The sequence below is a fragment of the Eutrema salsugineum genome, unplaced genomic scaffold (assembly GCF_000478725.1).
Source record: "Eutrema salsugineum unplaced genomic scaffold, Eutsalg1_0 scaffold_5, whole genome shotgun sequence".
Classification (NCBI taxonomy): Eukaryota; Viridiplantae; Streptophyta; class Magnoliopsida; order Brassicales; family Brassicaceae; genus Eutrema; species Eutrema salsugineum.
In genome coordinates, this window is record NW_006256612.1 from 11,726,677 (window position 1) to 11,749,886 (window position 23,210).

At 39.3% G+C, this 23,210-nt stretch overlaps 8 protein-coding genes across 9 annotated transcripts; 2 read left to right on the forward strand and 6 right to left on the reverse strand.

The window, feature by feature from the left end:
• Window positions 1-80: 80 nt before the first annotated feature.
• On the forward strand, window positions 81-1,670 carry LOC18993732. Its single transcript, XM_006417288.2, has 3 exons — window positions 81-115; window positions 373-941; window positions 1,027-1,670. Exons 2-3 carry the CDS (start codon window positions 488-490, stop codon window positions 1,668-1,670), a joined length of 1,098 nt encoding a protein of 365 aa, XP_006417351.1. The 5' UTR covers window positions 81-115; window positions 373-487.
• A 1,325-nt stretch (window positions 1,671-2,995) lies between these two features.
• Window positions 2,996-6,160, forward strand: LOC18993733. Of its 2 annotated transcripts, none has more exons than XM_006417289.2 (6): window positions 2,996-3,259; window positions 3,521-4,451; window positions 4,548-4,732; window positions 5,136-5,172; window positions 5,315-5,376; window positions 5,510-6,160. In XM_006417289.2, exons 1-6 carry the CDS (start codon window positions 3,162-3,164, stop codon window positions 5,961-5,963), a joined length of 1,767 nt encoding a protein of 588 aa, XP_006417352.1. In that variant the 5' UTR covers window positions 2,996-3,161; the 3' UTR covers window positions 5,964-6,160. The 2 variants fall into 2 exon arrangements, with proteins under 2 accessions (XP_006417352.1, XP_024008164.1); XM_024152396.1 differs by having other exon boundaries at window positions 3,211-3,263.
• A 37-nt stretch (window positions 6,161-6,197) lies between these two features.
• On the reverse strand, window positions 6,198-7,912 carry LOC18993734 (DNA-directed RNA polymerases I, II, and III subunit RPABC5). The gene is made up of 4 exons (XM_006417290.2): window positions 7,703-7,912; window positions 7,408-7,466; window positions 6,514-6,608; window positions 6,198-6,411 (listed from the first exon to the last, which is right to left on the reverse strand). Exons 1-4 carry the CDS (start codon window positions 7,736-7,738, stop codon window positions 6,386-6,388), a joined length of 216 nt encoding a protein of 71 aa, XP_006417353.1. The 5' UTR covers window positions 7,739-7,912; the 3' UTR covers window positions 6,198-6,385.
• A 357-nt stretch (window positions 7,913-8,269) lies between these two features.
• On the reverse strand, window positions 8,270-10,906 carry LOC18993735 (transmembrane protein 87A). The gene is made up of 5 exons (XM_006417291.2): window positions 10,625-10,906; window positions 9,480-10,395; window positions 9,169-9,267; window positions 8,934-9,064; window positions 8,270-8,730 (listed from the first exon to the last, which is right to left on the reverse strand). Exons 1-5 carry the CDS (start codon window positions 10,849-10,851, stop codon window positions 8,556-8,558), a joined length of 1,548 nt encoding a protein of 515 aa, XP_006417354.1. The 5' UTR covers window positions 10,852-10,906; the 3' UTR covers window positions 8,270-8,555.
• Window positions 10,907-11,715: 809 nt separating this feature from the next.
• On the reverse strand, window positions 11,716-13,000 carry LOC18993736 (histone H3.v1). The gene has a single exon (XM_006417292.2). It carries the CDS (start codon window positions 12,887-12,889, stop codon window positions 11,744-11,746), a length of 1,146 nt encoding a protein of 381 aa, XP_006417355.1. The 5' UTR covers window positions 12,890-13,000; the 3' UTR covers window positions 11,716-11,743.
• Window positions 13,001-13,398: 398 nt separating this feature from the next.
• Window positions 13,399-15,446, reverse strand: LOC18993737 (RNA-binding protein NOB1). Its single transcript, XM_006417293.2, has 5 exons — window positions 15,053-15,446; window positions 14,228-14,963; window positions 13,902-14,097; window positions 13,664-13,783; window positions 13,399-13,569 (listed from the first exon to the last, which is right to left on the reverse strand). The coding sequence occupies exons 1-5, from the start codon at window positions 15,369-15,371 to the stop codon at window positions 13,420-13,422; spliced, it is 1,521 nt and encodes a 506-aa protein (XP_006417356.1). The 5' UTR covers window positions 15,372-15,446; the 3' UTR covers window positions 13,399-13,419.
• A 108-nt stretch (window positions 15,447-15,554) lies between these two features.
• Window positions 15,555-17,533, reverse strand: LOC18993738 (multiple organellar RNA editing factor 9, chloroplastic). Its single transcript, XM_006417294.2, has 4 exons — window positions 17,101-17,533; window positions 16,249-16,346; window positions 16,082-16,147; window positions 15,555-15,987 (listed from the first exon to the last, which is right to left on the reverse strand). The coding sequence occupies exons 1-4, from the start codon at window positions 17,499-17,501 to the stop codon at window positions 15,815-15,817; spliced, it is 738 nt and encodes a 245-aa protein (XP_006417357.1). The 5' UTR covers window positions 17,502-17,533; the 3' UTR covers window positions 15,555-15,814.
• A 2,140-nt stretch (window positions 17,534-19,673) lies between these two features.
• On the reverse strand, window positions 19,674-22,928 carry LOC18993739 (G-type lectin S-receptor-like serine/threonine-protein kinase At1g11410). Its single transcript, XM_024151947.1, has 7 exons — window positions 21,644-22,928; window positions 21,437-21,556; window positions 21,141-21,343; window positions 20,828-21,038; window positions 20,494-20,731; window positions 20,261-20,405; window positions 19,674-20,163 (listed from the first exon to the last, which is right to left on the reverse strand). Exons 1-7 carry the CDS (start codon window positions 22,926-22,928, stop codon window positions 19,837-19,839), a joined length of 2,529 nt encoding a protein of 842 aa, XP_024007715.1. The 3' UTR covers window positions 19,674-19,836.
• Window positions 22,929-23,210: the final 282 nt, after the last annotated feature.

Here is a 23,210-nt window from a genome sequence, read left to right on the forward strand (position 1 = left end):
ATGAGTTTCAGAGGTTGATCACATGTTTGACTTTTTACTTCAAAAAAGTCTAAGCTCAATAGAAGCAGCATGTGGCTTTATACTCTGTTCTGGAACGTGAAGAGAAGTGAAAAAAGTATGATTACCATATCTTTTTTTCTTTTTTTTTTCTGTAATCAATCATATAGGCTACATTAATATATTTTTTTCCAGGTTGTAACTGGAAAAGAATCATACCTGGTTAAGATTTGATCAGCTTATTAACATAAACGTTAATTTAATGCTTTTAAGCTGTGGATTTTCTATTTCTAAAAACAAATTCATTTTGGTTCTATTATGGTGTGATATGATATCTTACACTTATGGAAATCTTCAATCTAATTTTGGAAACAGCTTGTGCGGATATGGTGAAGAAGCAGGAAGATACAGAAAACAGAGCCATGTCCGAACCAAAAGCCAAAATAATTCACAAATCTTCTTGTGAATCCTAGACGGATCTTGAACAAACATGCCTGGAGTTTGGATTTATCTCAAGAAGTCTCTTAGCTGCTGCAATGCACAGAAGTCAACTGACGCTGGTGATCCAGAGAAGAACCAAATCAAGAAGACTAAGAACCCATCTGGGTGCTCAAGATCAATGTCGAATCTGAGAAATGTCTTGGTCACTAATGGAGATGAACGAGCTATGCAGAATCCAAGCTGCTTCAGCTCAAGGTCTCTTGAGAGCTCCAAGTTTATAAACACAATGAAATTTGAGGGCAGTGCCGATAATTCTGGCAGATGTAAAGATTTTCTCAGCGGAGCATCTTCTTCAGATTTACTTACCGTTCGTTGTTCTTCTGAGAAATTTGATGTTGTTGGCTCTGACATCTGCGGTTTTGGAGCTCTCTCTTGTCGGAAATGTCAACAGAGAGTCAGAGATCTTGATGCGTTTGAGACGCATTACCTTAGTAATCACTCTGGTAAAATTCGAATAGATCTCTTTCTCCATCGATTTTTGGTCATTGTCTTATAGAGAATTCGATTTCTTTTTTTTTTCTTTTGCAGTCACTAGACTCTTACCAGGAGAATTCTCAAGAACAACTGTGGAGTTAATCTGCAATACAAGCTATTCTCACAAGCTTGCCAAATCGAAAGGGAACACTATTTCGGCGATTTTGAAAATCCAGAACTTGCAGAGAGTCGTTGCGGAGTTTGAAGACTACAGAGAACTCGTGAAAATAAGAGCAAACAAGCTTTCGAAGAAACACTCTCGCTGTATGGCTGATGGGAACGAGTTGCTTGGGTTTCACGGTACAGCTCTTTCTTGCGCGCTCGGTTTGAGCAAGAGCTCTTCAAACCTCTGTTTCTCGGATCAATGTGGAGTTTGTCATATTCTGAGAAATGGGTTCAATCCTAAAACAAGACCAGATGGGATTAAAGGGGTTTTCACAGCATCAAATAGCTTTACAGCTCTTGAATCTATCGAAATCGATCAAGGAAGAAACAGAGGATCTTTGAAAGCTCTTGTGCTATGTAGAGTTATTGCAGGGAGGGTTCATAAACCTATGCAGAAGTTTGAAGATCCTTTTGGGTTTTCTGAATTTGATTCATTGGCTTTGAAAATGGGACCAAGTTCTAGAGTTGAAGAGCTTTATCTATTGAGTACTAAAGCTCTGTTACCTTGCTTTGTGATAATCTTCAAGCCATGAAAAAAAAAAATTGCCACCATATGCAAAATTTTAACCTTTGTTTCTTGTTTAAATTTATTCTTTGTTACAAAATTTGGTGGGCTTATAGATTTATTTGGCCGTATGGGCTAAAAGTGTTGGAGTTCTTCAAAATAGGAAGATGGAAAACTTGGTGGACAATGCTCTGTCCCTCCGAAACCTTTGCTCGTAAGCTACTCTTCTCTTCTCTTACCAATCGCATTTTGTCCTTTTTTATAATGTTCTGATAATGTCTGATTACTACAGTTTCTCAGAGACACCCCAGTGTTCGGTGCTTCTCATCTTCCTCTAGAGTTGTTGGAGAATCACAGGATGAATATCTACTTTGAAATACGGTGTAATGCGTTTCCAAGATGATCTAAACCCAAGTGCATCGGATTTATAGACCCGAAACGCATCTCATTACCTCCTCTTGTAACTCTTACCTCATGGCAAGTTGTTACCAACATGGCCATGTCTTGCTCATCTCCTGAGGAAGATGACTATGCTGTGGCTATCAAGTTCTTGGGACCACAACTCAGCTTATGTAGACCCGCTCAAAGTAAACCTGATAAGAAAGAAAGGGTAATCCTCATAAATAATTCCAAGTCTTACTATCAACTGTAAAGAAATTTGTGATAAGAAATTCAAAGTGGTTAATTTCAAGCATTTGACCGCTCTCAACTTTAAAGGTTACGAACAACACATTTTTTTGTGCTTTTGGGAAAATCTAGTCAACACAAACATGCCATCTAATTATTTGTTTCCTTAAAATTTGATGATATCATTCAGAAATCCGACAAATATCTTGAATTTGGTGGCTATGAGTCATATACTCTCAAAACGTTGAAGTTAGAACAACAAAATTAAGCTATGCATATATTTGATTCAACGAGTAACCTTACCAGCATACACTTTCTCCATACATATAATCTACTCGTCATAACTCATAACTCATAAGTGTGTTATTGCATATTTGACCAAGATACAAATGGAGTATATCATTCTCCAATTAAAAGAATAAATCTTCTCCAACAGCCACCTATTGAAATATTAGGTTTATTAACAAATTTCAATTCGATTTTCTTGTATACATTTAAGTTTGCTTCCGTTTATTTTTTTTAGGTTGGCTACTTGGCTCCCACAATCTCCCCTGTTTGGAGTTTGCACCAACAAAGAGATAATATGGTATAACATCAGCCGAATCTAGATGTGTAAAATCCACGTGCACATCTGCCTGCCACGTAATCAAACGAAATAGGGATAATTTCGTATTTTCGATCTTTTTAAGGGGCCAAAAGAAAAACATTTTCCCGTCCATTGAGGAAGTAAAATCTGAAGCTGAACCAGACGATAACCGAAGAACCTTGAGAGCGAGAGAGAGATTAAGGGTGGTGTTCGTATTCTTCTTCCCTTCTCCGGCGGCCAAAAACTCAAATCTCAATCGGAGAAGAGAGGAAAATAAGCGATAAGATCAGATAAAGTTGTGCAACGATGTCGAAGAAGAAAGCGCCTGCTAAAACCATGACGCTTAAGGACTTCCATGGCGGCTCCATACCATCTGATCTTCCTCTCCCTTCCGCTCCTGGAGTGTAAGTCTCTTCGGATTCGTTTAAATCTTTGCTCCTTTATTTTTCTCCCATTTGGATCGTTTCTTAGTTGGTATGCTTATCGGAGATCAATCGAATCCTTGTTTTGGTTTGTGAGATTCGAGTGATTGTTTCTGGTAAATTCATCGTTTATGCATAGAGCTCTTAGATCTGTATCGAAATTTTTGTTTTCTGATTCGTTTAGGTCTATCGTATCGGATGAAAAGCGACTGCGATTTTGACATCTTCGTTTTTGAGTTCTAGGATTCCGAAGATTACTGCGGATCGACCTGTTTTTGATAGAGCGCCTTTGGGAAACTCGATCGGCCGACCGGATCAGAGAACAAGGCCGAGTTCGTCTCATACCATTAGAAATTTTGATGATAAGTCACTGTTTCTGCCTCACACCACGAATATTGGACGCAATTTCAACGAAGATGAACGGAAGCCTCTGGATGATCACTCGGCTCCCCGTCGAATGGTCAGTGATGATGTTTTCCGGGTTGCGAATAGCCGTTTTGAGGTCAAAGCAGACTCGGTTTTAACTGGGAGACATAGCGGTTGGTCAGCACTGGCTGGTCCTTTCCCTGGGAAGGTGAGTGATATGACTCATTCTGTGACTGGGACTGGTAATGGCGAGAACTCGGTGTCAGGAACTCACCCTAATATTCGGACTGCGAGGAAGGAGGTCCCAGTGGCTAACAATGAGCCTGGACAGTCTCCATGGACTACACAACCACCTGTTTCTAATTTGGTCCATACAAGTGCGCTTGAGCAAGTGAGATGGCAGACTAAGCTTTTGGTTCCTTCTCAGATGGGTTTTGATGTTGTTAAGCATCCAGAGATAGAGAGCAGAGGCTATCTGACTAATAACCCTGTGACTTATCAAGGGGATGAGCCTCATGGAACACGTGTAGAACGGGGCCTGATCGCTGAAGATGGGATCCAGGGTGGGAAAAAGTTCTCCCGTGAGTATGATAAAATCCCTGGTCCAACTTATTTGGACGTTAAGGAAGCAAAAGTTGTAGCAAACGGCAGCAATAGGCCTCGTCAAAGTTATTCTGACGTTAGGCCTGCTGGACATTTAGTGCAACCAATTGCCCCTTCTGAAGCCGTGGAACGGCCTAAGCTGAACCTACTGCCTCGGACAAAACCTCTTGAAAGTGTTGAGAAACCTGTGAATGATGGAAAACTGGTATTGATTCAAAGTTTTTGAGCTGTTTCTTTGCTTTTCAGGTTTTCTTCTTGGTCAACTGTGTTTTCTGATGAAAAAAAAACTATATATCTGCAGGAAAATGGTGCTTCAAGTCTTGTTCAACGTGAAGCTGGTTATGTGAAACAGAAAAGTATGAACATTTCAAAACCTGGTTTGTCTGCAGATGAAATTTCTAACCAGCCGGTTGAGTTGCCCAAGGTGTACCTGAAGCCTGTGACACAGTTGCTCGAGCAACCAGAAGTTAAGACTGAAAAGGAAAGGTAAGGATTTTCAAGGTTCTATCAAACTTTGGTGGTACTTTATCTTGGTTCTTCCCAGCTCAGTAATAATTATTTTGGAGCTTGGGGACGTAAGTAGTGATACAGAAAAATTGCTTCTTTTTTCAAAATCTGTACTGGCTGATGGAAAATACTGAAAGGATTATGCTCTGGCACGTTTTGGTATCTATTCAAACTGAAATAGATGCTGATATTGGCTTTGTGTCTAACTATCCTCAGAAGTCCAAGATGGTAGAAAATACTAGAACATTGAATTTAGTTTATAGTTATTTTCACTAGCTTTCTGTCATTCACTTCTCTAGAATATGTCAACTAGACCGCTTCCCTTGGCCATATGTATATATTGTGTGTCAAACGCGCTTACGTTTTCTTGTTTCTGGTGCAGAAGTGCGGTTTTTGGCGGTGCTAGACCACGAGAGCTGGTGAGTTCGGTTTGTTTCGTCTTGTTGTGTAGCTCTCCTCTCCCTTGTTAAGTTTCCCGTTTGTTCATCATCATTTGATTTCTTGGCTATGTAGAGTCATTTTAGTTTTACCACCTATTCTTAACCTCTATTTTGCAACTAGGTGTTGAAGGAGCGAGGCATTGATGAGACGGAGCATCACAAATTGGAGCAACCGTTAGAAAGGTAGAACGGATTTCCTATAGCCGCTCGCATTATGCGTGTAGTGTCTTGTGGTCCAACTCTTACATTTCCAATGAGATCAACTATCTAATGCTAAGTTCTTTTTTTTTGTTTAATTTTTTTTTTATATCAATAGGATGGTCATCAAACCCATTGAAAGAGTTCCAGAGCACACAAACCAAAGGCCAAAGAGTTCTCCTCGTGACCTGAGAACGAGGAAATTCGACCAAAAGGACGTTCGAGGTGTAAGCGATGTTGCCAGATCGGAAACGCAGAGGAGAAACTGGCGTGATAATGATATCAAGAGCACAAGACAGCAACAGCAGACTCAGGAGAAGACGAGACATCCATCACCAGAGACATGGAGAAAACCGGTTCCCCAGAAACCGGAATCACCAGATGGAACAAGGCTTCGTCCCGGGAAAGCAGCTTCTCCTCTTGAGCTAGCTCAAGCCTACTCTGACACTAAATCCGGAACTGGAAGCAACAAATTTAACATGACCCGTAACAACCAATCGCAGCAACCGTTACCGTTCTCTCGGTTGGTAGGATCGACAACGACGACACCAAGACAGATTAATGGCTACTGAGTCATTGTTCATTCGTTCTTTCTTCGAATTGGTTTTAGTTCCGACTAATTGGATCTTAATTTCTCCAACACATCTCATGTGGGTGGTTTATGGGAATGTTTCCCTTCAGTAGTACAATTATATCCACAAATGTTACAAAACGGGAAATTATTAGTACAATTGTTTTGTTCGACAAGAAATTATTTCTAATTTTTGTACGAGCGGTCGTAGCTTTTACGTAGTTAAAATTTTATATGTAGTGTAAGAATATTGCCATGGCGCCTTTATACTAATGAAACTCCAAACATTCAATCACCCATAAAATTCCATACTAATGACAATATCACTGACGTCCTCGAAAACCCATATGATTCGATTTAAAGATTCTACACCAAACACAAAGAGTATCATACACTCTTTCAGCAGCAGATTTGCATCCTCATTTAACTGTTGTCCGATTTTTCCAGAGCTGCAAGGAATAGTATTCAAGTACAGTAAATAAATTGAAAAAAAAAAGAAAAGACAATAGAGAGCCAAACGAAACACAACATATAGAGATTGGAGGGAATACTGTTGTAGTTGAGAAGCTTTTCAATCAGATCAACATGAGTCATCAGCATACGCCTGCAGCAGTATCTGACTAGCTGAAGCGCATCAAGTGCGTCCCTGCAAAAACAAATTGTGACTTTTTACTCATCGAGGAAAGCGTATGCAAAGAATATGCTTTGATGAAGTTAAAAGGCCATTCTTTATCTCAAAAAAAAGAAGAAGAATTTGATCAGCAAATTACGAGAAATGCAAAACTAACACGGTTTGAATATCTAGGCACCAAGGGCTAAGATCCTTCAACAGATGGAACATAAGGACTCGAAGCCATTGAGTCTTTGTTCATACTACAACAATAGAAATAGATTATACAAAACTAAACAAGATGTGCACAGATATGCCTCTTCCAAATTGCAATAATATATAAACATCAGAAAAATTAGCTAAGGTCTTCAACCATTAACCCTTGATTGATTTGGTTTTTCATCAGAGGAATGGTGTTAACTAATGTCATTCTTCACGTATTATCTTTCAACATAAACGATAGACCAAGTGGCTAGTTTCTCTCATGTTTGACCAAAGAACTCAAATTTCCTCAAAAAGAATCATGTAAATGGGTACACGTACAATCAAAAGCCAACAAGTCTTACTTTCTAGTTTGACAATACAGATAAAATAAAATTACAAACACCTGGAGGGCAAAATTAGATGGGCACATAGAGATTACACTAGGCAGCACATAGTCTCTTCCAATGAAACAATAATGCATAAACAGAAGATCAAGATAAGTGCAATCCTTCAACAGCAAATCTCTTTGATTGTTTTTACTCTTGATTAGAGGAATGGTGTTTACTAATATCATACTTAACATATTCGCACAAAATATGATTAGACCGAGAAGAATAATCATGTAGCTTACCCTTCAGTGTAGTCTAGCTGGAGAAGATCAAGATACGCATCCCACTTGTTTCCAATCACCTAAACATCACAAAGTGAAAGCTTAGTAAAGCTCAAAGCTTTCTCACTCAAAAGAAAAGACTTTATATAACCGCCACAAAATGTATTCATCCGATGAAACATTCATATCAGATAAGAGAGAGAAGAGAACTCTTGTTTGTCATATTTCGAGTAACTAAAGCCCTAAAACGACGGAGAAATCCCTTACATAAGATTTGAATCGCCTAATTTAGCAAATCCAAGGAAAAAAGACCAACCTTTCCACATGTAAAGCAACGAACAGGGATAATCATCTTGAGCTGAAACCTGGACTTGGTCTGTCTGTCTTTTCTCGCCTTTGATTTTAGGGTTTACTGTTTGGCGCTTCGCTTCTTTAAAAAAATGAAGAACACGAGGCCTTTAACGAGGAGCTGCTACTGGGTTGACCAAAGAAAGGAGGGGCGTCTCCACACGACGTCGTCTCCGAGTGAAATCTGACAAAATTGAGGTTTCCTTATCTGTGTGAGGCTTCTCAAAACGATGTCGTATCACATGAAATCTGATTGATTAGTCCATAACAAATTAACAACCCCGTTTGTCTTCCGGTTTGATTCGGTTCTATTATCGAGATAAAGCTTTAGAAAATCGGTTATTAACATTTTGTGTTGAGAATTGAAAGATTTGCTCATATTACCGTTTGTCTTCCTGGTAGTAAATATTGTGTTGAGAACTTGAAAGATTCCGATTTCCGACTTTGAAGAGTTTAAATCGTCCAAGTGTTAGTTCAACTTGTCCATCCTTACCAATAAGTTGAACTACTAGTCTACTACTACCAACAAAAATTAAAATCTTAAGATAATCAATATTAACATAAAACTGACATGTCAGTTACCGAACAAGTCTGCTTACTACATAAGATTTTAGTCTAAGACACATTGAATCCGGTTAGAGCTAGATCAACCTCTTAAAGTAATGAAAACTGGCATCTCAAGTCTGCTGCAAAAGATTCTAGTTATACTGGGAGTTTAAAAACATAAACACACCAAACCCGAAGCTGGAAAAAGATGATTAGGAGGCAGCTTGGGTTAAGGACGATGATGATGATGATGCCAGCTAAGTGTAAAGGATTTTTCACTTCTCCCTTGGTAGATTCCCAAACAATAGAATGAATGCTTCCAGAAGGCTCTTCCTCTCATCCCTCTCCACATTGCCATCTTTAGTGTTCATCCCAGCTTCCAACAATGAGAGATCTTCTTCCTCCATCTCCTCCTCCATCTCCTCCTCCATTTCAGCTACGTATAGGTACCTGCAATTTCAAATTTGTAGAAAACTCAATGGTCAGCACTCAGCAGCAGAGAAAATTACGTTTACAAATTCTATTCATTACCTATAAGTAGTTCACACCCTATAACACACAATAAATCTTTATGTGGAACTTAAAACAAGCCATATAAGCAACCCATTTGATAAAAGGCCAAATAAAGGGTTGAGAGAGATTGATATTATTACCTAGTTGGTTTTTCGGATGGAGGCCAAAAGAAGCATATAACTACCAACAGTGCATACGAAAGCAGATACCAAAATGCTGGAATTATCCACTGCACTTGCCAAAGCTCACTCAGAGAATCATAGATATGTACCTGATTCAGAAAATGAATAGGGAAAAGAATTCAGTCGCACAATCCTTTGACTCGCCACTTTCAAGTGATTCTCCAGAGTTATCATTGGACTAGCGAGCTGTTACCTCCACACAAGTCCAGGCAAAGTTGAGCACCACCATGGTTACAAGTACAGTTGCAAACTTCTTGTAGAGCTGCAGCTTAGCAATGTTCCTCTTATTCAGCTACAACAAAAAAAGGAGCTGGTATTAGAAGAGATGAAAATTCTAAGAAGATTGAATCTTCGTCGAAGGTTCATTTGCCACTTTCAACATTTACCAGGAAAGATAATTCTAAGCAATATTTTATAGACACATATTTTATAGACACATAGCAAGCAGTGTTCCTAATATGTTATATGAATCATCAAATAATAGAGGTATTGTAGGTTTCTTACCTTAAGATACTTAAGTGTTTTCCACAGGGACCTAAAAATCCATTGGAGAAAGCAAGTTTCTAGTATAGCCCAAGAGAGCATTAAGAGAGTCATCCCATCTTCAGAGATGTTCCTAAAGTGCATAGCAAGCCCGAGAGATTCACTTATAACAAAGCAGATGACGCCAGTAAGAAGCATCCTCAATGTTATACCTCGCTTCACTATCCCATACCCTGATGATATGACCAACAGTAGAAGCCGGGCCAGTGTCTTCCTCACGGCAGAAAGAGTTACTACCCAGAGAGTAACCTTCATAGGACTTGTACTAGCTGAATCGAGATAGGCGAAGTCAAAGTACAGGAAGGCTAACTCACCCATGGAAAATGCAATTACCAAGCTTATATGACAATGCAACTGGATTCCATCCTTCCAATACTGAGCAACTTGTGGAAACCAAACTAGGCCAAGCACCACATACGCTAAAAACATGAATCCATAAAACTTCATCAAAGGAGCTGTCTCGCCTGGTAGAAAACCACCTAGGTTCTTCCAAACCGATCTTCCTCTGACTACAGTGCCATCCAAATCTGAGTCGCAAGTCATGAAGTAGACAGCATAAAGTCCTGTTTTGTTGATCACCAAAGCTTGAGGAGGCATCTTCATTTCTTCCTTGTGCTCTTCAAAGAAAGTTGGAATCCGCTTAGGCCACTCAGGTTCACTGGGATCTCTCCTTATTATAACCTCTCCCATATTGCAGGATCCAGCATCTGCAAGCTCTGGAGTACAACATACGGCATCACTTTTGAAAGAAGACCCACCGATTCTATCCCGATCCTTTATCTCAAACACTAGAGTTTCAACCAATCCTGCAGTTCCCAGCTTCGATTTCTGTTTGCTAGCAGCTTCCTTTGTCCTCACAAAGGTAATTTCATCAAACCTGAACAACATGAAAATACGAAATGCTACAAACAGTAAGCAGAAATAGAAACAAACAACATATGACAGCAGAAAGAGCCATATGAATATGAATATGCACGATTATAGGCCTAAAAGATCACTACTCCAGAAACAGCCAAAGACCCATGAAAACCCTAACTGAAAAAATAAATCGATTCACAAAAACAAAACCCTGATTCAACCAGAACAAAATCAGGAGAGAAAGTTACCTGATAAATGACTTTCCCGTGGAATGTGTACCAGAAGAAGAAGCAGAACCGACTTCCTGAAACTTGGAAGCGTAAAGAGCTTCGCTACCACCGGGAACATAGAGACCGTTGGCGATTTTGGTGAACCGTTTGTCGTCGTACTCGTGAATCTCGGCCTCCGCAACGTTGATCAAGCTTCCGACTAGCAAAAGCACAAACGCACCAAAACCTAGCGACAGATTCGCCATCGTTAAGCACCAGTAAGCAACCTCGCTCGCTTTTAGAGTGAAAAAGGTGAGTGAGAGTGACTGACTGATCGACTCGCGTCGCGTTCACTATAAGCCAAAACATGAACTTTCACACGTGTGTAGGGGCATTATAGACCATTCACATTTCATGATATTTTCTCTGGTTTCACAATCTGTTTATTCTCTCTGATGATTACGAACACTTTTTCGAAATCACATTTTATTCTGAGTTGAATGCCAAATTGGTTATGGCTACTAATATTCTATGATTAACCTAAATAAAATCTACCCTGAATAAGCCTTAACGAGGAATTTGTAACTAGGCAAGTATACAACACAACTGCTTGCACCTTTGAATATTTGACCGGTCTTCTCGCCGATACTGTAATTGGTGACGTCGTGGATATTGCATTGCATTATATTGTAACGCAATTTTTTATGTTATAGATTATATAACTTGAAGTGTGGAAATTAAATAAAGGACCTATGGACAAACCAGAAACCTCATAATCCACATTCTAACATATCATCAAACATCAAGCTGACCTGTTTAATCCACTACTAGTATTTTTGTTTCTTTTCTTTTTTAAACCAGCTTCTTGCCTTATTCTATATATTTTTGATATGATACGGGCTCCTCTTAAAAAAAAAAAAAAAAAAATCTTATTATAATCTACTAGGAATAGAGATAGCAAGGAGTGATTATCCATCGTTGTCTCCTAAGAAATGTTTTTATAACATTTATTGATCAACCTCGAATATCTTTGATAAGAACTTTGGGCCCAACCATAAACGAAAGAGCATATATATATATACATAGTAATAAATCAGCTTCAATCAAAAGAATGTTGCTCTTACCTCACTTTTGACACATCTGACGATAACTCTCCGGTTAATACCTCCGATAACCATAAGAGGAGATCTCGAACTGACTTCTTTCGATCCGATTCTCATATCCGTACGGATACGAATCCCCGAAAAGGTAGTCGGAAGTCGTCTTCCACGGATCAGAATCGTTGCTTTCCCAGCAAGAAACACCAGCCGCACGATCTTTTTCATCTTCCTGACGTCTTTTGTTACGTAACACACAAGGAAAGTAACCTCCGAATATCACCTCGCAGAGATCAGTCGCTTCTAAGCCGTAACCAGACGGAACATACAGAGCTTTCACTTCTTCTAATTTATCTACTGCTTCAGATTTAACAGTTCCATAGCTTGAACTGTGATCTTCTTCTTCCTCCCCCTCATCTTCTTCTTCTTCTTCATCTTCCTCTGTTTCTTCTTCATGATAATCTTCTTCTTTTTCTTCTTTAATGGTTTCCAATGGTTTGGCTTCCGTTAACGGTTCAGCGAAAGTTACACGTTTCTTAACAGCTTTATTTTCACCACCCTCATAGATTCCAAGAGGAACAGGAGCGATAATCTCCGGAGGAGAAGGAGGTTTTCCCAGAGAAGCCGTTGAAGAAGGGTAACAAGTTTCCACCGATTGAGGAAGAGGTTTTCCGTAAGTTGCAACGATATCGTAGCCACCACCGTACGGCGTCGGATCGTACTCGTCGAATTCCGGCTCGTTGAAGCCTTGAACAGAGTAATAGATGCTAAACTGAGGAGGAGATTCGTAGGTTGTGTATAAATTCGGATCATAGAACAAGTGTTTGGGCTCAGACATAGTAGAAACAGAGTAAGATGCAACAGATGCAGAGGATGTCTCATACTCAGATCCATTCCAGTTATTATAGCTATTATAACTCGTTGGATAGGAACCAAATTGCTGCTGTTGACTGTTATTATCATAATAACAGTTATGATCATAGAAGGAGCGTTTGGGCTCAGACATGGTAGAAACAGAGTATGATGCAACAGAGGCAGAGGATGTCTCATACTCAGATCCATTCCAGTTATTATAGCTATTATAACTCGTTGGATAGGAACCAAACTGCTGCTGTTGATTGTTATTATCATAATAATAGTTATGATCATAGAGATTAACCTGATTGGAATCGTATGGGATCTGGTAATTCCCATAGAAATTGGCCATCTCTGGGAATTGATCCTCAGAGAGCTTGAACGATGAATTTTGAATGAAGTTCTCTCTCTCTATAGCTGACGTTGAAAAGTTTGGGTGGAGCACTGAATGATTAAAGTGATTTGAAATGTTTGGTTTGAAGTCGGTCTAGTGTGTATTATTCCATGTGATGTGTTGATAAGATGGGGACGAGCGATGTAGATGGTGACAAGTGTGTAGTGGACCCTATAAATAAAGTTGTTTGCAGACGTAGTTTCTTGTCTTGTCTGAAAATGGTATCAAGAAAACGTGGGGAAACCAGTGGTGGACAAAGTAATCAAACCTAACCAATAATTCTGGTTTAAATGACAGCAAACAAGAAAACAAAAACTTAATATGGTTGACTGATTATATATCTCAAAATATCAATCGAACCAAAAAGTATCAAATTTTTTTTATAAATATTTATTTCGAAAATCAGAACCATGTTTTCTTGAAACTAGAATTTCATATAATAGGATTGTCCGAGTGATTACATCTAATTCAAAACTGACATCAGGAGATCAGTGCCTAGAACGAGAGTAATGGTTGTCATTAGGGTTCCTTTTCTGGCTGAAAACCGCCATGGCTTCTCTAATAGGAGGCTGCAATGGTGCCTTTTTATCACTGTGATGGTTCATGAACACAGCGTCTGATACAAAAAACTCATCTCCCTGAAAAAACAACAATATAATCAAATCCGAGATTACACTGAAGTTTTCTTTCTATCACTAGGCTATATAGAATTTGAGTTTGTATCGTACTAACCGGTTTGCTTGCTTTCTTCTTGGTCTTGGGATGGAGAAACTTTTCAGGGAGTTGATCTTCCCTTAGAACCAGATTCTTGGTGATTGCGTCTCTTCCTCCTTTAGGCATTGGTATCGAAAACTGCACACAGCAATAAAGAAGAGATGATTCTTCAGTAATAAACAAAACTTTTAATGTGTAACTGTGTGGACCTGCATTGCATATATGAGTGTGTTTCTGCTTATAACTGAGTACTTACTTTGGTCCCTCGAAGTGTAATACGTGGTGTACGCGCAGCTATGATGGTGCCATTCTCGCCTATTGTAACCGCCACCTTGCGTAGTGTACCGCCATTCCCGCACTTGAAACAGAACCTTTCTCGAATGTCAAGACAGTCATGGCATTTTCGAACTTCGGGAGTTACTGTGTTGCAAGCATGGCATCTCAAGATCCACCTGAAGATGCAAAAGCAATAGTGTAAGAAGAATTGTATCTTTCTCAGCTCATGATGAGCATGCCATAGAAAGTGTCGATCGAATTTCTTTCTTTTTTTTATATAAAAGATCTGATTCATAAAGTGTGTACCTGTTTAGTTGGCGAATTTGCATTCCTCCGGGTGCAAGAAAACGCAAACCCATCTGAAGAATAACATTTTGCATTGCAAAGTCATTGGTTATACAAGCTACACTGGACTCAGTCAAGTCTCTCAACGACCAACTCTGCTCACTGCTACCATCATCTGCAACCGATGATGCCTCACTAGCCATCTCCATATCCTCTCCTAACTCGTGATTCGCAACATCGACCCCCTCATGATCGATATCATCCTCACCATCAATCAAAGTTGCTTCAACAATCATGTTTCCAGATTTATCAGCTTCTTGATCTCGCTGAATCTCTTGTTCAGCCAAGGCCTTGTTATGCTCCCTCTTCGCCTTTCTTCTAAGAAACTTTCTGTGAGTGCTTCTACTAACTGCAGGTTTCCAATCACCAGTATCTTTATCATCATATTCCCCCTGCGATGCATCTATTCCTTCCACTACCATCTTTCCCTCAAGCTTTACCTCTGTTTTCTTGGGCGGGTATCGCCTATGCTTCCTATCACCTTCTTGCTCATCCTCTGTTTCCACATTGGAGCCCCAGCGATGTGATTCCTTTTCAGGTAATCCATTTACCTTAACATATTGAATCGGTGGAGGAACGTCTCTGAGATTTTTGGTCCCATGAACCTGAGCCTCAAGAGTGTATGTCAAAGCAATCAGCTTGAGATCCACTTCAGACAGAGTTTGCAGATCACCAGTAGCTCTTGCAAAATTTTCAACTGCAGGAAAAAAAACCAATGTCAGATACTCAAGATATCACCACTGAATTCACAATAGGGAGAGAGTCACAAACATATTTTATGTATACCTTTACTAAGAGATTCAGGACAAAGTTCCCTGGTCTCGGTTTTGAAGAGAATGGAGGCGAGAAGACTGCGCGAAGCCTTGCCACGAATCTCGGAGAATACTTCAGGGACGGTTACGAGTCTATCGGCGAGGTTGGTTAAGCTCTGGCCTCCTTCAATCACGGCGTTGGCATCAAGAACAGCAGTAGATATTCCCTTTGTGGATTTGCAGTTTCCGAATATACCGGGAATCGCTGCCGGAGCTCCGTCGCTGGCTAAAGGCTTTGAAGGCGGGTTTTTCTTCACTATGCTGCTCCACAACGAGCTTGGATTCGAATCCATGTTTCGCGTTGGAGTTTTCCGATGCCGTGAGAGAGTGGAGAAAGAAAAGCAGTGAAAAACCTAGGTCGCCGTTATTTAAAAATGGGCCTAATCAGGCCCAAAATGATGGGCTCTTCACAATAAAACCTTTGTTGTTTTGAGACAGAATTGATGTGATGATATACAGTAGTCATATTCTCAATCTTAATCGAACCAAAAGTATCAAAAGAAAATAATGTATACTGTAGTTTTTTCGAAAATCAAAAGCATGATTGCTTAAAACTAGTTCAAGTTTCCATTCTACATAACCACAAGCATTGTTCCAAGGAATGATGATGATATACTATATCATCATTGGATACTAGACGATTTTACATCCGAGTAGAATAAGCTAAGCGACTAACCGTCTAACCGATCGATCAAAATCTCACACACTCCGGTACAACGGCCTGTCTTATCATCGTTCAGGAGGAATCAGAAGCGGCTGGTTCTTGTCTTGGTTTCCTCTGCTGCTCAGGAGGAGGACCGTCTCTTTTTCTTTCGTACCTCTTACTTTGATACTTGGAGTTATTGCGCTGCTTTGGTTGGTATGTTGGGTATGTGCACGGGATTATCTCTCCATTGATGTACTTGTCGCCTAAACCCCAACAAAAACCCATCCAATTATCAGAACAGGGATACAAGATCTTAGACACATTGTAATCACTACTAGTAAGGCTTAAATTGGTTACCTCCATAGTCCTTGTTCTTGACATCTATGTAGGAGTCAGGCAAAACCCAGAGAACTCCAGGCAAACCTGTGAAAAGTTGAAAGACTAAGCGGTCAATATCTTGAAGGTTTTCGACGAGTACAAGCATATATACACTTTCAGTAACAGGATTGAAGCTACTAACTCACCCTTGAACTTCTCAGATGTTTCTTCGTCAATAGTGCATTGGAATCCAGTATATGTGGTGGTACTGAATGCATACATGTTCTTCTTAGCCTCTTCCATGCTGGAATATGGACACAATTGGTTATAAAAGCAGCACGACAGTGTAAATAGGATTCAAGTTCTCTTAAAAAGAGCCAGCAGCAGCAACAAATAAACTGAATGTCATTGCCTGCCTTATCCAGGAAATTCTATTCAGGAGTCCTAATCTACTACTATTTACTAGTGTACAACAGAAACACCTTTTACATACATAACTTGCTTACACTCTCCACATCAACTTTAACAAAGAAACAGATACATAGCTTGAAGGAAAATATGCAAAAAAAAACAAATCCTTCTTTTTTCATTCATAATTACGATAAGGAGTGCCAGTGTGGATGCTCCAAGAACAGCAAGTACACATATGAACCCAGTGTTCTAGCTGTCAAATCCACAACAACAACGCTTTTAATATGCGTAACTGGGTTAGCTCGATATCGCCTACTATTCTACTTTGTTACTTGTAAAATTGCAGAGTGATTTATATTTAAGCAGCTGGACAGACTCGATTTGGGTTCTCCTTCTTAATATCGAGTTTGAGTTTCATTTTCAAGTCAAGTTCAAAATAAATCAATCTATTTGCCGAAAACTTGCCCACAAGCTATATCAACTTCAAAGCAAATTTCAAGCTTAAGGTTTTACTCAGTTCAGTGAAAAACCCAAATCTCATGAATCCCAAATCTTCACATGCGCGAGATTGTTACAATCAAAGAATCATAACTTATCATTGTCGATATTAATCAAAAACGGAGAGAACTATTAGAGAGAAAACTGACCTCCCAAGAACAGTAGCAAGAGTGTTAAGGTAAGTATCAATCATCTGCTCCCTGGTTGGCGCTGGATCCTTGGGGAATTCCATTACAATAAGCCAGTGATTGTAATCGCACCCAGGAAGCATAATCGTCTCTCTCTGCTCGTTGCTACTGCTCCGTTTCGATGAGTAATCCGAATCCACCGTCGCAGCCTTGACTATCGCCATACGACGCCGAAACCCGGCGGCGGAGATACTCCGGAGCAGAGGATTCCATGTGCCGCATAGGCGGATACCGGAGAGTGTAGGGTACTGATTCAGGTGGCTTACGGGAAGTAGGGTTTTGGGGAGAAGCGAGGAAGAAGAAGAAGATGTTGTTAAGGAAGCCATTGCAACTGCAGAAAGCTGAGAGACTGTTCTCGACATTTTCGAAGGGGATAAGGTATTTTTACCTGCTCCGTGTCAAGAACAAAACGACATCATTTTTAAAAATATATCATAGGCCTAGTGTTTGGGCCGAGCTAGATGTTCAGCCCATATGAGCGAAGCTAAATCCAATTTAATTAATGCTCTAACATGTATTGAAATAAGTTGTGTTATAATTAGATGTAACTTTCCTTAAAAAATTATATGATAAAAACTGCAGATTTATATGTCATGACTGAGTTAACCTCATTTTTTATAGGTCTTTTTGTCCGACTGACATTTTTAATAGTTCTGTTAATCTATTATATAACAATAGTTGTTTTTGAAGAGAGAAATTCTAAAATGATGTGGATCATTCAGATTCCAATCAATTTGATTCTACTAAACCAAAGTATGGAATCAGTTTCAGTTTGATTTGTCTGTTTTTCTTAACTCAATTCAGATTGTCTATTAATACGTGAATTAAGAGATCAATTATATGATATGTGATGTTAGTATTTTAAAACATTCTTGTTTATTTTACAAATATAACATATTTATAAAATAATTATATATATATATATATATAGACTCATAAACAAATATGGCTATAATAATTGATGATATAAAGTGACTGTGTACTAATTGTGCACACCATTTTTAAAAACAGTGTACTGCAAGACACTTTTAAAGTTTTAGAAATATTTTATCTCAAAAATAACTAATATGTTAAATATGATCAGAATAAAAATAAAAAAAAATTATTTTAAACAAATCTTACCCTAGAAATATGGAGGTGGATTATGCCAACGAATTGCGGTCAGTTCTGATTCTAAGTCAGGGTTAAAGGAAAGGACATCAAGTCTATGAAGAATACAAACATGACTCATTTTTGCATTAATCCATCCAAAATATTGAATGTTGAGGAGATTGAGGATCACCTTAATCAAAGGTATTTATCTTACTTTGAAACAAGATTTAATTAGTTTTTAGTTATTCTTCTAAAATCTATTTCACTTTCTGATGCAAATCTTGTCATGTTCTTGTACACAAGTGTATTAATTAGGACAAGATCATGATTTCTGAGACCAGACCACACATACCATGATTTTTCCATTAAAGATTAAAGCAAGAAAGGAATATTGGAGTGACAAAATCTACAAACATACCTTTATGTTTACTCAAAAATGATTTTCTGTACGTATTTCATATTTATCATATTTTGAAACAATATTTTGAAACAATAATGAGCTAATGTTTACCCATTTCATACTTATCTACAAACATACTTTACGTTTAACTTCAAGTCATTCCTTCTTTTACCTTTGACAGAAGTTTGCAGCTATTACAAATTTTATAATCTTTGTTTGGTAGCGTAAGAACAGTCTCTCCCATTGCATAAAAACACCAATCATCAAAAGATCTCAAATGTTATATTACAGAATATAATACAATACTTTGAATATTTAAACTGCATCTAAAAAAGAGTTTGCTCAGATCCAACTCTATCAAGATCCAGCTCACCCGCTAACTTATGGATAAAGCTTCCTCTCTCAAGGTCCCCTAAGTCAGCACAATCATGCAAAGCACACATGACAGAAACATGGGTTTAACATAGTAAATGGAATATGTAGGTCTTCTGTACCTTCACATAAATTCTATAGGCTGAGATTCATTCACAGAGACCTCAAAGCCAGCAACACCTTATTTCGGGTTGGCCAGGGAGTGATGATGAAGCAAACACCCCAAGGGTCGTTGGAACATAGTAACTAACTCCATTCTAACCGTATGTTCAATTGTTAACCATGAGAAGAAGTCATAAAAATTAGGAAATATAGTAAATAAATGTATCCTGCAGCGGCTATATGCAATGGGAGGACTGTGTTTAGAGAAATCTGCTTTTTTTTTTCCAGCTTAGGAGTGATACTCCTGTTTGTGGAAGAAGCGACTAAAAAATTCGACTCTTTTAGCTAATGTGTCTCTCCTAAATCTACTATTTCTCTTTTAATAAAAAAAATGAATTTCTTATTGATTTCGATTTATTCGATTTCAGTCAATTTTGTTAGACTATTGAATCAGTTCAGTTTTCTTTTATCTTTGAACTCAATTTGGTTTGTATAGTGATACGAAAATTACGGGATCAAATAAATGAAATTCTACCATCTAAACACACAAAACAACAATCTGATGCTGGTTGTATATTATTTTTCTACTTGGTATATTGTAAAACTTTACAAAAATAATTTTGCATACATTTATAAAAATAATAACGTTCTATAAAGTAAATAAACAAGTATGGCTACAATAAATTTATGATACCTATAGACTACTATTGTTATTCATCAAGAAGGTTCTTTTAACGACCTTGAACGTCGGTGAGAGTAACGTCATTAACAGAGCTACCGGTTTCTCCGCTGGGCCAATTACCTGAGCTCCCGCCATTTTTGAAGTTTCTCTTCCTTCCCACCGTAAACGCAGGATGCTTCGGAGATGGAAGATCAATGGCGTTATGTCCCAACATGAACACAACAGAGGACATGTCTGGTCTGTCCGAAGCGCTTTCTTGCACGCAAAGCAACCCAATGTGTATGCACTTCATCACTTCGCTCTCGTCATAAGTCTCCACGTCCATTAACGTGTCTATGATCTTTGTTGCCTCACCTTTCTCCCATAGATCCCAAATCTACAAAGACGAAAGAACACACCATTGTCTTGTTCCTCTGTTTTTTCCTTTTACCAGTCAAAAAGGTATGTGGATCAAACTGCAGTTTTTTACTTACATGTCCGACTAAATTCGAAGATTCCTCGCATATAGTACTGTTCTTCTTTCCGGTTATGATCTCTAAGATCAATATTCCGAAGCTGTAGACGTCTGATTTTATGGAGAATTGGCCATCCATTGCATACTCCGGTGACATATATCCACTGTGACGATGAGATTGAAACGATATTTTTCAGAGTGAAATAAAAGAAGACTGGAGAGTATCGAAGAGATTGAGAAAGAATAACTCACTATGTTCCGACGACTCGATTTGTGCTTCCTTCGACTTGGTTTCCCCCAAATATCCTCGCCATGCCAAAATCCGCAATCTTGGGGATCATTTCGTTGTCAAGAAGTACATTGCTGGCCTTGAGGTCTCTGTGGATGATTCTCAGTCTTGAATCTTGATGAAGATACAAGATTCCACGAGCAATCCCACGGATTATTCCCATCCGTTTTGGCCAATCCAATTCTGCTCTATGCTCCTCACCTAAGAGAAAGGACGACAAGAAGAGAAAACACAGTGAATCAAATGCAAAGCCATTGTTTTTCCTGAAAGGAACTGTGTTGGAAATGCTAAACGTACGGAATATGAAGTAGTCTAGGCTCTTGTTTGGTAAATACTCGTATATCAACATCTTCTCTTCCAGTTCAACGCAACACCCTAAGATCCTCACGAGATTTCGATGCTGCAACTTTGATATCAACTTGACCTCGTTCTTGAACTCTTCCATTCCTTGGCCCGAGTTTCTTGACAACCTCTTTACTGCTATCTCCATACCGTTTTGCAACACGCCCTGAAGAGAAACAAAGGAAACATTTCCTACTACTTATTAAACTTAAAAGACTGTTCTCTTCCTTAGGCATGTGTGAAGATGGTTTTTTTGCTTCTTCCTTACCTTATAAACGGGTCCGAATCCTCCTGTTCCAAGCTTGTTCTGAAAAGAGAAGTTATCAGTCGCTGCAGCGATTGTGCTAAGCTCAAAGATAGGCAAGTCCCGGTTTCTTGACTTGTCCTCTAGATCTTCTAATATGAATGAGTCTTCAAGATCAAAAGAGCTCGGGGCGAAGATTGATGGAGGTTTTCTATGCCTGTTGGACTCTGCACTTGTGCATGTTTTCATTTTGTTAGCTGTGATCTCAGCAAGCAACCATATAAAGCTCAAAAAAATCATCATCATAGAGAATTACTTACGTCGTCGTTTCCTCATGAAACAGAACAAAATGGTCATTAGTAACATCACGACTACAATCAAACTGATGAGAATCAAAGCAAGTCTCCTCTTCCCTGATGAGCCGTTTCCATTCCACCGCGCTGTAACAAGCAAACAAATCAGTACTTGGAATTCCTCCTTTGTTGCAATTAAACAGAACAAGTTACAGAGTTTATGTATATATGTACCTAACTCTGCCTTATCTACGCGCAGGTAAAAATCTTGTCCTGCGCTCAAGTATGTCCTTGTATCCAACATATCGCCATGCCATGTCAAGCAACCTATTGCTCCGTCTTCGCTCTCGTGGTAAGCGCTCGCATAAGCGACACAAGAACAGTTCCTCAAGCACCTCTTTCCGCATTCCTTCAATGTTATGTTCATATCCACACTTACAGCTGATGTATTGGGAACCTTCACACGCTTCAACCTCGCAAACCCTTCTCTCCCGTTACATATCGAAGCTGTATCTCTCCTCATGCACCCACCCGAAGCATCCCTGAAGGACCATTCCTGGGGCTTCTTGGGCTCGTACCCCGGTAGGCAAGAGCACTCAAACTTGTCTGGACTTGTGGAATCGCAGTAACCGTTAAGGCCACAGTGGTTGTAGCTGTCACACTTCTCTTCAGGAGCTGACCAGAACCCGATCCATTTCTTATCCCTCCCGTTCCATGTGAACCGTTGCAAGATTCCCGTCTCGTTTAACACCATTCTTGTTATGACTAATGGATTCAACACACCATAAGTGATTGATACTTCATCCGGAGTGTTCACAAACGAGATGTTGAAGATAAACTTGTTTGTCATTTCAGGGACACCGCTCCATCTCTGTCCTGTCCAAGACCCTGTACGCCACCACAGAGTCGGTCCCTTGAACATCATCATCTGCGGAAACCCTCTACGGTCTATCCGGTATGTAACGTTTCCAAAACCTGGGTCACTAGGAGATCTCCACGACGTCATAAACCGATCCAAGCCGTCTTGACGAGTGAATCCAAACTTCATGAATGGAAGCAAAGTGTTTGTAGGATGATTAAAGCTCTCCCAAAAACTTTTCCCTGTGACAGGATCAAGCAGAACAAGGTTGCCTAAATCAGAGAGCTTCGCAACTAAAGCCGGTTCTGCGATCGTATCCAAGACATCGGTAGACCAGACAGGTTCTGTTCCATTGACAGATGCGTAGACACAGAGATTCCCTCTGCTGCTGAACTTAACATGACCAGATGTGTCATTAATAGGATGGTCTCTGTTTGCAACCCATACGATAGTCTGCTCAGAGACTTGAGCATACCAAATCCCAACATACCGGAGGTTTGAGTTCCTCAAGCTGAAGAATCCAAAAGCGAATCTCTTTCCTTCAGAGAATAAAACATCACCATCTCTCAAGGACTGTCTTCTCATAATCATGTTGTCAGAGAAACAAGATTGGATCAGGAGGGAGAATAAGACAAAGAAAAAGATGGAGAAGATCTTCATTCGGTGTTTGTTTTCTGATCAGAATCTGATTGAAACGTGTAAATGAATGTGTCTTCTTAAAGGCCAAGTGGGCCTCACCTGAACTAACAGCATTAACTGCAGGCATCGATCAGCCACGCTCTGTTCCGGATTTATCTCTCAATAAAGGTTGAACTTTCAAAAGATGTAAAAACTGATTCATGTGACTTAGAACATGACACGGAACTGAAAAAGGTTACCAACACCGTGAAACCTTTCTTCCTCGTCCATTAAATTATTGCCTCCTTCACTGTGCAAGAATCA